Raw genomic sequence first — 13,515 nt, 5'->3', positions numbered from 1 at the left:
TTTCGGACAATCGAGTTATAGGGAACTGAAATTAAAAAAAAAAAATATATATATATATATATATGGAACTCCATGAACTTGAGTTCCATAATTTTTTTTTCCTGAGTACAACTTCGCTATTACTCGATTGTCCAAAAATTGAGTTTAAAAAGGGGCATATCCCTAAATAGTTTCAGACATGGGACATTTTGTTGGAAAGTTTTGCTGAAATGGGTAAACCTAATTTTGGCAACTTACATCATCACCAAGCGAAGAGAAGCACAAAATGGAAAAGTTCTCTACCGAAACAAATTTTAGGAGTTGTCACTCCAAGCCTTCCAACAAAGAATATTGGTTTTTTTTTGCTAAGTACAAGAATATTGAATCATTGATAGAAAGGGTTAGGCAGTTTGAAACATGATGTGTAGTGCAAACAAATGTGTGTAGGTAACACATTAACATCTAGATAGCTAGTTAAGGATGAATTGTTGGGGAATGATATTGCTTTAGCATTACTGTAGGAAGAGTGCAAAGGTTGAAGTGGTAGGTTATGTGCTTGACATTACTTCACTAGGCAAGAGACTCTCTCACACTCATCACCATCCCTTTCATACTCATTTTTTCATTATAGTTTGAGAAATGTTATGTCAACAATATTTTCACAAAAATACTATGTAGCCGGTTGTTATTTGCTATTATTAGTGGGCAGAAAGTAATTTCAGTGGTAGATTCAAATTCAAAACCTGTAACAACTTGCCAACTAGGATTTATTATGAAAGTGTTGTAAAAATATTGTGTACGTAACACTTCTCTTATTTTTAGTTGTCATGTAAGGCAAATTGTGAGTTAAGGAGCAAACAGGGCCACCATTAGGGTTTCCATAGAGTGACAAAAAATATTTATCTTAACTTCATTGTTCAGTAGTGTCAGAAGTGCATGGGCATTAAAAATTCCAAGTAAATAATCATAGTAAACACTTTTTTGGGCAAGAAAAAACTAAATTTCAAGTAAAGATAAAAGTACAAATTTTCACCCAAAACTGTAACATTTTTCAATCACAACCAAACTATTTTTATGAGTATAAAGTGTAATCATCCACTAATTAATTAAATATATTCTAAGTTACTTCCACGACAAACACCACAAATTTTAATTTTGACACTAACCATATTATGATTACAAAAGCAATATATTAGACTAAAATCAATATTTATTAACTATCTAATAAAGTAACCATATGGAGAGGTGGCCTAACATTAGAAAGCCCTTGTAATCCATCCACCATGCATCCCACCTAGGAATGGCAATGGGTCGGGTTTGGGCTGGGTTTTTCCATACCTAGACCCGTGGCCCGGACCTGGCCTGTTTACTAAGCGGGTTTTTTTCCCAAGGCCCGGACCCGGCCCCCCCCCCCCCGGCCGGGCCCAGTCAAAGGATTGGGCCCAATTCGTGGCCCAACCAAAAAAAAAAAAAAGAATTGAAGCCCAAATTTTATTTGCTTTACCAGCAACACACATCCTTTTCGGTTCCTTTGCTTTACCAGCAACCAAAAGTAATATCAACAAACTAAAACCATCACATAGAAGTCTCAATTATTTTCTGGATACACTTTCATTTTCATAGCAACTAAACTGAAAAAGAATATATAATAAATATCATAGAGACATTTCAACAAACACAAGAGCTTTAGTGCTGTAAAACTCAGGCAAAAAGAAAATAAGAAAAAAATGAAATGAAACTATAATATAAAGCCAGTAAGAAGTAGCAGATGGATTTTTGTTTTTCCCACTATACTTTCCTCTTTGTTTTTCTTGAGAACCAAACAGAAAACAAAAGGAAATATTGCAGGTCAGAACTTTACTACCCACTCCAACAACCCACCGTTGGCAATGTTCTCCATAGCGCTATCGTAAGCAGGAATCCCAACCCAAATCGGCCATTGTCTCCTCCTCCATCTGCCGATAAACCCTAAACCATCAAGGGTTATACCAGTTTACCCAAACATGCTCACTGATTCAAGGGTTGAAGAAAGCCATTGCCACGTCGTTGCCATCCACCAGACATGGTTATGCCTTAACGGGCCGTGTGTTGAGGGAGTGTCGGAGTGAGGGTAAGGACGCGAGGGAGGCGTGATTAAGGGAGTGAGGGTGAGAGAGTATCAGAGTGAGGGAGTGTCAGAGTGACTGACTGACTGCGTGAGCTGAAATGAGGGACTGAGCTGAGGGAGAGGGAGTGCCGAAGTGAGGGTGAGGACTGAGGGAGGGAGGCGTGAGTTTTGAGTTGCTACTGAAGAAATGAGGGATTAGGGTTAGATTATAGGTATGTATATATATATATATATATAAGGGGGTATTTTTGTAATTTCAGGGTACCGGGTTTTTATCTAGGCCGGGTTTCGGGTCGGTTCTCGAATTTTTTTGATAAAACCCAGACCCAACCTGGACCCGCTTCGGTTTTTTTTTTTTTTTAAAAAAACCCATACCCAACCCTATTCCTAATTAGATCGGGTAAAACTCGGCCCATTAGGGTCGGGTCGGGCTGGGTACCCGCGGGTCGGGCAAAAATTGCCATCCCTAATCCCAACTGCAAGTGTAAGAGTTGTAGCCTTATTAATTCGAGTAGCATCAAGTTTCATTAGTGCTCAAGTGGCCGCACACCATAACACACAGGAGTTAAGTGGTTTGCATGAAAACAAATGGCAAACATCAAACCCAAAATTTTACATGTCAAGGTAGAGCATCTGTGCCGAAATTAAGACCCTTTCCCTATTAGAGAGAAAACAAAGTTGCTATAATGCTAAATTCATATCGATGCAAAATTTTACGCAATGTGAAAACAAATTGATTCTATACATTACAGAAGGCAAACATCAAACTCTAATATCTATTGCACATCATAACATTCCCTTAGCCTCTCCTCCTCCGCTTCTTGTGTCTGTCATCCCTTTCACTCTCATCTGAACTTGATGAATCCGATTCTAAACTAGCTGACCCTGTAACCGAACTACCAGAACTATCCGATTCTTGCTCTTGTTGCATAAGAAGGCGTGGCATATTCTTCAAGTATTCACGTAAGTTTTCAGTGATGCCACCAAGTCCAATGGATGTGAAGAAGTTAATTGAAAACCGTGTGTTCTTGGGATTGTCCCTTGGAAAGATAGAATCAAAGGAATCCTGCATTGTGGGATCGTTAAGACGCTTATTCAGCTGATGGGTGCCCAGATGCTCTGACAATTCCTGCAACAGAGACAACACAACTGTGAATACAACAGCTTCTAGGAGAAATGCTAGAGAGAAAAACACGAGGGGAAAAAATTGGTGTCGCTTTCGATACCTGGAATAGAATCTTGATAAATATACGAGATGAAGAAGTGGTATCCTCCTCTGTTAAGTGAATATAGGCTAAAACACGCCAAGGTAGAGCATCTGTGCAGAGTAAATGCGCAAAAAACTTAGCCACATTACGCAACTTATTTGTTTCGAGCCTGTGAATCATGGAATATTGTTGGACAAAGCATTTGTCAAAATTTTCCTGATAAACTTTGTTGATCATGCAGAATCGCTCCCCAATCTATATATTACTAAAAGCTGAAGCGTAGCATTTAATGTTGCTACGCTCACGTTGAGCCACGTCAGCAGCCATGTCATTTCCACCATATTTTTTGTAATTGTTCAACAATTTAAAATTAGTTTTTTCCAATTTTAAAAGACTAACAAATATAAAATAAATCTCATCCTTATCTCCACCATAAAGCCCACTTCTTATTAATTTAATTCCCACCACTATCTCCACCATAAACCCTGCTTCTTATTAATTTAATTCCACCATCTATATATATATATAAGCTGAAGCAATCACATGTTATATATTTTCCTCTCTTTCTTTTCTTTATATTTTCTCTCTTTTTCAAAATCTATATCTATTCTATATATTCTATATATATCTTAAAGCTGAAGCATAGCATTTATTGTTACTATGCTCTAGTTGAACCACATTAGCGTCCACGTCAATATCCTATTTCTCTCTAATTTTCTATAATTTTTTTTACACATTTACTCTTTTTTTTTTTTTTAATATTTAGACTTTGTCCAACATTTGTTACTCTTTTACCTTTTCATCTCCCCACTATCCTCTATTTTAATACCACTCTTCATCTTCCCTTATTTTGTCTATTCTTATTCACACCATTTTACTATAAATTTGTCATTCTCTCTTCCATTCTTTGCATAGTTTTTCCTCACAAACAAAAGGTTATTTCTCTCTCTCTCTCTCTCTCTCTCTCTCTCTCTCTCTAATCTTACTCATCACGTGGGTCTAGATTAGTTGATATTATCTTGAAGCAATGGGTTCTAATATGCATACGTATGCAACCTTATCTAGAATATACTAGGCCTAAAAAGAGTATATATGCTTAATTATTTGCTAGCTTGTGGACAAGAATATTGGTAAACTTAGAAAAATTGATTATCATACACGTTTAAAAGCAACAAGACCTAACGTGCAACTGGGGATTAAGTTACCAAGGGGTGGCAAATAGATACAAACTTACAGGCCAAAATGGGCAATTGCCCCTTTTGCCAAAACCTTTCAGCAAAATGCCCCCTATTTGAAACTATTTAGGGAAATGCCTCTATTTTGAAACTCGATTTTCGGACAATCGAGTTATAGGGAACTGAAATTAAAAAAAAAAATATATATATATATATATATATTTTGGAACTCCATGAACTTGAGTTCCATAATTTTTTTTTCCTGAGTACAACTTCGCTATTACTCGATTGTCCAAAAATTGAGTTTAAAAAAGGGGCATATCCCTAAATAGTTTCAGACATGGGACATTTTGTTGGAAAGTTTTGCTGAAATGGGTAAACCTAATTTTGGCAACTTACATCATCACCAAGCGAAGAGAAGCACAAAATGGAAAAGTTCTCTACCGAAACAAATTTTAGGAGTTGTCACTCCAAGCCTTCCAACAAAGAATATTGGTTTTTTTTTGCTAAGTACAAGAATATTGAATCATTGATAGAAAGGGTTAGGCAGTTTGAAACATGATGTGTAGTGCAAACAAATGTGTGTAGGTAACACATTAACATCTAGATAGCTAGTTAAGGATGAATTGTTGGGGAATGATATTGCTTTAGCATTACTGTAGGAAGAGTGCAAAGGTTGAAGTGGTAGGTTATGTGCTTGACATTACTTCACTAGGCAAGAGACTCTCTCACACTCATCACCATCCCTTTCATACTCATTTTTTCATTATAGTTTGAGAAATGTTATGTCAACAATATTTTCACAAAAATACTATGTAGCCGGTTGTTATTTGCTATTATTAGTGGGCAGAAAGTAATTTCAGTGGTAGATTCAAATTCAAAACCTGTAACAACTTGCCAACTAGGATTTATTATGAAAGTGTTGTAAAAATATTGTGTACGTAACACTTCTCTTATTTTTAGTTGTCATGTAAGGCAAATTGTGAGTTAAGGAGCAAACAGGGCCACCATTAGGGTTTCCATAGAGTGACAAAAATATTTATCTTAACTTCATTGTTCAGTAGTGTCAGAAGTGCATGGGCATTAAAATTCCAAGTAAATAATCATAGTAAACACTTTTTTGGGCAAGAAAAACTAAATTTCAAGTAAAGATAAAAGTACAAATTTTCACCCAAAACTGTAACATTTTTCAATCACAACCAAACTATTTTTATGAGTATAAAGTGTAATCATCCACTAATTAATTAAATATATTCTAAGTTACTTCCACGACAAACACCACAAATTTTAATTTTGACACTAACCATATTATGATTACAAAAGCAATATATTAGACTAAAATCAATATTTATTAACTATCTAATAAAGTAACCATATGGAGAGGTGGCCTAACATTAGAAAGCCCTTGTAATCCATCCACCATGCATCCCACCTAGGAATGGCAATGGGTCGGGTTTGGGCTGGGTTTTTCCATACCTAGACCCGTGGCCCGGACCTGGCCTGTTTACTAAGCGGGTTTTTTTCCCAAGGCCCGGACCCCCCCCCCCGGCCGGCCCAGTCAAAGGATTGGGCCCAATTCGTGGCCCAACCAAAAAAAAAAAAAGAATTGAAGCCCAAATTTTATTTGCTTTACCAGCAACACACATCCTTTTCGGTTCCTTTGCTTTACCAGCAACCAAAAGTAATATCAACAAACTAAAACCATCACATAGAAGTCTCAATTATTTCTGGATACACTTTCATTTTCATAGCAACTAAACTGAAAAAGAATATATAATAAATATCATAGAGACATTTCAACAAACACAAGAGCTTTAGTGCTGTAAAACTCAGGCAAAAAGAAAATAAGAAAAAAATGAAATGAAACTATAATATAAAGCCAGTAAGAAGTAGCAGATGGATTTTTGTTTTCCCACTATATTCATCACAAGTCTTCTCTCTCCCTCTTATAGCTTTTGTTTGATTTTTTTTTTTTGACATAATACTTAGTTATTTTGAAAGTGAGATTTTGAATTTATATCAAAATACAATATTGGCTATGGATTTGAATGTGATTATCAACTATTAAAACAACCCAAGATGAATATGTATAGACAATATATTTGCTTTAATTTTTCATTGATTTATTATTTAGTTATAACATCAAAATTCAAGTAAATGAATATTTAAAGTTAAAACTACCTAAGATGAATTTGTAAAGTCAATATATTTTTATATTTAATATTGTTAAAAAACGAAAAGCAAAAAATAAATAATAAAGAGAATAGTGACGTGGAAGATGATAAAGCTCAATACGAAAGTCCAGTTAAAGGCAATTAATCTTAATAATTGAAAGTGCATGTAGTCAATTTTTATTTGTTTGATCATGTTCTCTTTATATTGTTATACAAATTATTTTCTTTCATTTCGATAAATGAAATGCTCATTTTTTTTTTTTTTTTTGAGAAACTAAAGTGTTCAATTTAAGATATAAAGTCTACTTTTTTTTTTCTACATATTATTTTAAATATTTTTAGAAATGTCTAAGAAATATGCAGTTCTAATCTAATGTATCTATATTAGCAGACAAAACCCAATTAATAGTTCGAAACTACTTCTAGGATAAGAAAAATTATAAATAATAATAATCTCTTTTAAGAAAAGGAGAAATTTGAATAATATATTTGAAACTTAAATAGTTTAATTGTACTAAAAAAAAAATTAGAAAAACATAATGTACAATGACATAATTTAAAAAAATATGGTCTGCCTAAAAAATGAATAATATCAACTAAAAGGTCCAAATAATAAAATGATGATATATTTTTTGAGATAGATAAATGAAATATAATTTCAGAGATTGTTTTATTTTTGGGGAGAAAAAATTATTTTCCACAAAATTTAGAGAGAAAAAATTATATATTATACCATAACTATGAAATAATTATCTATTCCCACGCATCGCGTGGGTCTGCGACTAGTAGACCATAATACCGGAGGTAAGTTCTCTCCTGACTACAGCATTCCAAGAGCATAACGTTCAACTCCATCTGCATAAGCCACCAAGACAACTATAAGTTTCAAGTAGTACAGAATTTGATTCAAGAATTTTTCTTTACAATAAATTATGCTAATATATTATTATTAAGCTTTCAATTGCATTATTGTAAGATTTTTTCTTTTATTATTTTAAGCATTCAATTTTAGGAGTTATCCAATTCTTCTAGCCAAACTCAACTCCTTGTCAAGTCTCAATTAGCTGAGCCTAAGTAGCAAGAAGCTTAGCTTGGGCTCTGTGTGGCCTGCCTCTATACACCCCTAATAGTGACTGAAGTACACAAGGGAAATAATCTAAGCACCAAGGCAAGTTAGTGCATGAAACCACTAATGAATTCTAATCGTTTAGGGGGTGGGGGTTAAAAAAACAGAAGCTAAGAATAAAGAAAAAAAATATATTTGATACTGACTTGTAATAACATCTAGCAATCTGAAATGTTAAAAGAGCATGTAAAGTGAATCTAATCCATCTTGTTTATTCGTTTATTGTTCATTTATTCACTTGATAGCAAAGGGGAGTAAAGGATGTCTTCATGCTGGACGGGAGACTCAGAACCCAGCTCTAGTTCCTCTAAATAATAGTGATTCCTAGCCAAGTACTAATAATTTGCAGAGACTCAGCGAACTGTGAACAAATATTCATTATTTATCTATCATTCCCTACTTCATCTTAAACAAGGAAATACTAAATAAGGAGACTTTGATCTTACAGCAGTAACATCAGGAAACGCCTGCAACACATACCTCTTGACCTGGCTCTAGTTTAATTTTCAGGAGCTTATGACCTGCCTCCTTAAAATCTACACTGGAGATAATTGTTAGATAGATTGTCCTCCGGAGATTTACAAGATTTGTCTCTGTTTCATCCCTTATTTTCATCTGCTCCTCATCCTCCTCCTCCTCATCATCCTCATCCTCATCATCATCTGAAGCTGCATCTGAACCTTCTTCATCCTCAGACTCGTCACCCAAAATGGTTTTCTTCAACTCTTCATAACGCTTCTCATTCTCAAGGAAATTAGGATCTGGCTTGAATATATCTGAACAAGGAGAAAGAAAAACATAAATCAATACATAACCATAGCTAGACCAATCAAGAAGCAGAAGACAGCTCAGCATAATGCCATACCAAGGGCAATCTCTGGATCTATTTCCTCTTGGAGAGAGATCTCATGGGTTATCTGATCTTCCTGCTCTACAAGGTCCAGACCCGGACGAACAGCCAAGTACCCCTGCAAACGAATACATCACATAGGGTATCTTTATTCTAGCTATCCTTGGACACTAACAGTAGTATCTGATGCCATAATTCTAGAAATGAAGGGAGAAAAAAAAAAAAAAAAACATACCTGAAACTTGGCTTTTCTTATCGCAAATAGTCCTTCTATCAGAAATTGAACCCTTTTGTCTATTTCACCTTCATGAAGAATCCCACGGAAACGCTCAAATATTCCTGTAGAAGTGTAAACCTTGAGTACACTGTGCAGTAACTAAAATATATTCCAGTAAAAATAAAAGAAAGAGGAAAGGAACATTATGACTTATAATCTCATGGAAACATTGATTGCTAAGCATAGAACATAATGAACCAAAAGTTTGACATAGCTAAACACGTAAATAATCGAAAGAAACTCGCTACTTGTCTTTCATAATATAAGAAGTACATAAGTAAACAAATTTTGAGTACTAAACAATATTTTCACACGCTAACCATTTAACACCAGGCCACCATCCAAGGTTACATGTATGCCACAGCCATGAGTGGCACAATTCCAGACACAATGTTTCTATATCGTCAAGACAATTTTTAACCTAGTGTTATCATTGATAACAAAGAATGGCAACTTCCCAGTGGAACCTAAGATATCTCACTGGTTCAGCCAATATTAAATTCAAATCAGATAGGGATTAAAATAGGCACAGGTTGTTGATCCCAATCTGATTTGAAATAGTGATCATAATATTTTTTTTGACTTTTAAAATCTATTTCTTGTCGGTAATTCTACAAAATACTCAAATAAAAAACCAGATACATGTCAGATTTAGGCATGATTACAACCCCCCATTGTAACGAACTGTCCAAATGCTAGATCCAAGTATCCAACATCAATATATGAAGTGTTAAAGGAATTTTATTTTCTAACTAGTTCTACAATTTTTCAGTTTCTATATAATAATCTATTAATCCAAAGTGAAAGGACAGTATAAGTGCCAAAAAAATATTTTTAGGAAATTATTATGAGAAAGAAAAGCAGAACATGCTAATAGAAAAAATATGTAGTTCATAATGGCATAACTTTAATAAACACATACACACGACAGCAACTCAATTCCAACAGCATACCCACCATGCAAGCCTTTGGGCGAGAGATCTCGCAAAAGTGATCCACACTCTGTGACAAAGGCAACAGCAACCTCAACACTCGAATCGGTTGGATTCTGAAGCAGCACAGCAAGCAGCTCCAAGGCAATGATCTCATGAGCCACTAGTTGGTTCACTAAATGTGCAATAAACTTAACAGCAGCTAGTAACTGAGGCTTGTGGTTCCGTTTATATGCTCTCTTGAGCTGCAAAACGACCCTCCTCAAAAGAAGCTCACCAACCTCAGGAAACTTGGTGTTGACAACAGCAACGAGTGCTGCAAACACGTCTGTAAAACCCGGGGATGCCATCTGCGACTTCATACAGGACCGACAAAACAGCCCACTTCCCCGTATCAAATTCTCCGAGAAGAGTTCTGGAATAATGTTCTTTACGTTGGCAGCATTAACCTTGTTCACAAGCCCATTTATACTCTTCCGCAGGGCATCCCATGTCAACCGCTGATATTCAACACTGCTTTTATCTTGAACCCCTTTCATCATCCGAGCCAACTTAAACGAAGGAAAATAAGTAGCCTCTTTCATCATCTTAGCCAACTCAATCAAAAGGAAAAGTTGCTCCGATGACTATAGAGGTGTGAACTTTTGCTTTAACAATTCAAGCACATCAATGGCCTAACACTCTCTCTCACAAGACTAGCAAGACATAGAACTGCCTAATACATACATATTTATATGTCATAGGTTGGCAACAATAGGAATTATATTCCTTGTTTTATTCGGACATGCTTGACCGACTTATAAGCAATGGGCCTTGTGGGCTTCAGTGGCCCACAAATTGAACCCCCGACGACAAAAAGAGTTGTGGATTACAAAAATTAATAACCTCATTTAAAAAAAAAAAAAAAAAAAAAACCAAATTCTGGCATATTACTGAGTTCTATTTTCTTGTGTTGTTGGGTGGTTGTGGTTGTGTGTGCTGTGATGTGCGGACTTGGTTGATTTTTTTTTTTTTTTTTTTGTTGTGGCTGGTGGTGGTTGTGGTTGTGGTTGTGTGTGGTGTGATGTATGAGTGTAGTGAATATATTATTTTATTATAGTGATATATTATTTTATTGTAGTAGATATATTATTTTATTGTGATGTTTATATTATTTTATTGTGTTGAAAGTTAAAATAGATTCACTGCTGCAACATGTCTGTAGGTAAAATAGATAAAGTAACTTTTATTGGTGCTAAATAACTAAAATTATAGATGTACTGCTACGAACCGGCTTGGATCCAATGTTCTCGTCTCAACATTAGATCCAACTCTTACCCTTGAGTTAGACTTTGAATACCTTCTATATTTTTCCCACCTTTTCTTCTTGAAGCACGCTAGTTGTAATGATGAGTCGCTTTGAAGGAACAGTATTTTTAAGCTTTTTATACAATTTAGTTGTTTTTAATAAAATAAACTTGTGTCTATTAAAGGAAAAGAGCAATGTATAATACACAAAACAATTTGACAACATTTTTTACACTAGTTATATTTACAAGCTTGTAAGTTCTTATTATTGACATCTTTTTTCTTTTCTTTTTTCGATTATTAACAATTAGCCACATAGCATATGTCAATTTTTTCATTTTTTTCCCTATAGACTTTCTATATATAAAATAAGTGTATCTTTGGATTGGACTAATTAAAGTAATTTAGTACAACTTTTCTCTTTAGTTATGTTTCCTTGTAAAGGTGCTCTTCTTTCTTACCATAGAACTCAGTAATATGCCAGAATTTGGTTTTTTTTTTTTTTTTTTTTTTAAATGAGGTTATTAATTTTTGTAATCCACAACTCTTTTTGTCGTCGGGGGTTCAATTTGTGGGCCACTGAAGCCCACAAGGCCCATTGCTTATAAGTCGGTCAAGCATGTCCGAATAAAACAAGGAATATAATTCCTATTGTTGCCAACCTATGACATATAAATATGTATGTATTAGGCAGTTCTATGTCTTGCTAGTCTTGTGAGAGAGAGTGTTAGGCCATTGATGTGCTTGAATTGTTAAAGCAAAAGTTCACACCTCTATAGTCATCGGAGCAACTTTTCCTTTTGATTGAGTTGGCTAAGATGATGAAAGAGGCTACTTATTTTCCTTCGTTTAAGTTGGCTCGGATGATGAAAGGGGTTCAAGATAAAAGCAGTGTTGAATATCAGCGGTTGACATGGGATGCCCTGCGGAAGAGTATAAATGGGCTTGTGAACAAGGTTAATGCTGCCAACGTAAAGAACATTATTCCAGAACTCTTCTCGGAGAATTTGATACGGGGAAGTGGGCTGTTTTGTCGGTCCTGTATGAAGTCGCAGATGGCATCCCCGGGTTTTACAGACGTGTTTGCAGCACTCGTTGCTGTTGTCAACACCAAGTTTCCTGAGGTTGGTGAGCTTCTTTTGAGGAGGGTCGTTTTGCAGCTCAAGAGAGCATATAAACGGAACCACAAGCCTCAGTTACTAGCTGCTGTTAAGTTTATTGCACATTTAGTGAACCAACTAGTGGCTCATGAGATCATTGCCTTGGAGCTGCTTGCTGTGCTGCTTCAGAATCCAACCGATTCGAGTGTTGAGGTTGCTGTTGCCTTTGTCACAGAGTGTGGATCACTTTTGCGAGATCTCTCGCCCAAAGGCTTGCATGGTGGGTATGCTGTTGGAATTGAGTTGCTGTCGTGTGTATGTGTTTATTAAAGTTATGCCATTATGAACTACATATTTTTTCTATTAGCATGTTCTGCTTTTCTTTCTCATAATAATTTCCTAAAAATATTTTTTTGGCACTTATACTGTCCTTTCACTTTGGATTAATAGATTATTATATAGAAACTGAAAAATTGTAGAACTAGTTAGAAAATAAAATTCCTTTAACACTTCATATATTGATGTTGGATACTTGGATCTAGCATTTGGACAGTTCGTTACAATGGGGGGTTGTAATCATGCCTAAATCTGACATGTATCTGGTTTTTTATTTGAGTATTTTGTAGAATTACCGACAAGAAATAGATTTTAAAAGTCAAAAAAAATATTATGATCACTATTTCAAATCAGATTGGGATCAACAACCTGTGCCTATTTTAATCCCTATCTGATTTGAATTTAATATTGGCTGAACCAGTGAGATATCTTAGGTTCCACTGGGAAGTTGCCATTCTTTGTTATCAATGATAACACTAGGTTAAAAATTGTCTTGACGATATAGAAACATTGTGTCTGGAATTGTGCCACTCATGGCTGTGGCATACATGTAACCTTGGATGGTGGCCTGGTGTTAAATGGTTAGCGTGTGAAAATATTGTTTAGTACTCAAAATTTGTTTACTTATGTACTTCTTATATTATGAAAGACAAGTAGCGAGTTTCTTTCGATTATTTACGTGTTTAGCTATGTCAAACTTTTGGTTCATTATGTTCTATGCTTAGCAATCAATGTTTCCATGAGATTATAAGTCATAATGTTCCTTTCCTCTTTCTTTTATTTTTACTGGAATATATTTTAGTTACTGCACAGTGTACTCAAGGTTTACACTTCTACAGGAATATTTGAGCGTTTCCGTGGGATTCTTCATGAAGGTGAAATAGACAAAAGGGTTCAATTTCTGATAGAAGGACTATTTGCGATAAGAAAAGCCAAGTTTCAGGTATGTTTTTTTTTTTTTTTT

The 13,515-nt window shown here is 35.1% G+C and overlaps 2 protein-coding genes across 2 annotated transcripts in view; one reads left to right on the top strand and one right to left on the bottom strand.

Moving 5' to 3' along the window:
• Positions 1–2,846: 2,846 nt before the first annotated feature.
• LOC112025538 (uncharacterized) lies at positions 2,847–10,430 on the bottom strand. Its single transcript, XM_024058212.2, has 7 exons — positions 9,854–10,430; positions 8,855–8,958; positions 8,635–8,737; positions 8,250–8,545; positions 7,427–7,498; positions 3,313–3,549; positions 2,847–3,215 (listed from the first exon to the last, which is right to left on the bottom strand). The coding sequence occupies exons 1-7, from the start codon at positions 10,413–10,415 to the stop codon at positions 2,886–2,888; spliced, it is 1,704 nt and encodes a 567-aa protein (XP_023913980.1). The 5' UTR covers positions 10,416–10,430; the 3' UTR covers positions 2,847–2,885.
• A 1,488-nt stretch (positions 10,431–11,918) lies between these two features.
• The window catches only part of LOC136062705 (uncharacterized), a 22,460-nt gene continuing 20,863 nt past the window's right edge, over positions 11,919–13,515 (top strand). Inside the window, exons 1-2 of the mRNA XM_065762125.1 lie at positions 11,919–12,495; positions 13,391–13,494. Coding sequence (XP_065618197.1) covers positions 11,934–12,495; positions 13,391–13,494 — 666 coding nt within the window. The 5' untranslated portion in view covers positions 11,919–11,933. The remainder of the gene's footprint in view (positions 12,496–13,390; positions 13,495–13,515) is intronic.

This window comes from Quercus suber, unplaced genomic scaffold (genome assembly GCF_002906115.3).
Source record: "Quercus suber isolate HL8 unplaced genomic scaffold, Cork oak 2.0 scaffold_19, whole genome shotgun sequence".
Classification (NCBI taxonomy): Eukaryota; Viridiplantae; Streptophyta; class Magnoliopsida; order Fagales; family Fagaceae; genus Quercus; species Quercus suber.
Note: the sequence above shows the minus strand (reverse complement) of the source record. Positions and strands in the feature narration are given on the sequence as shown.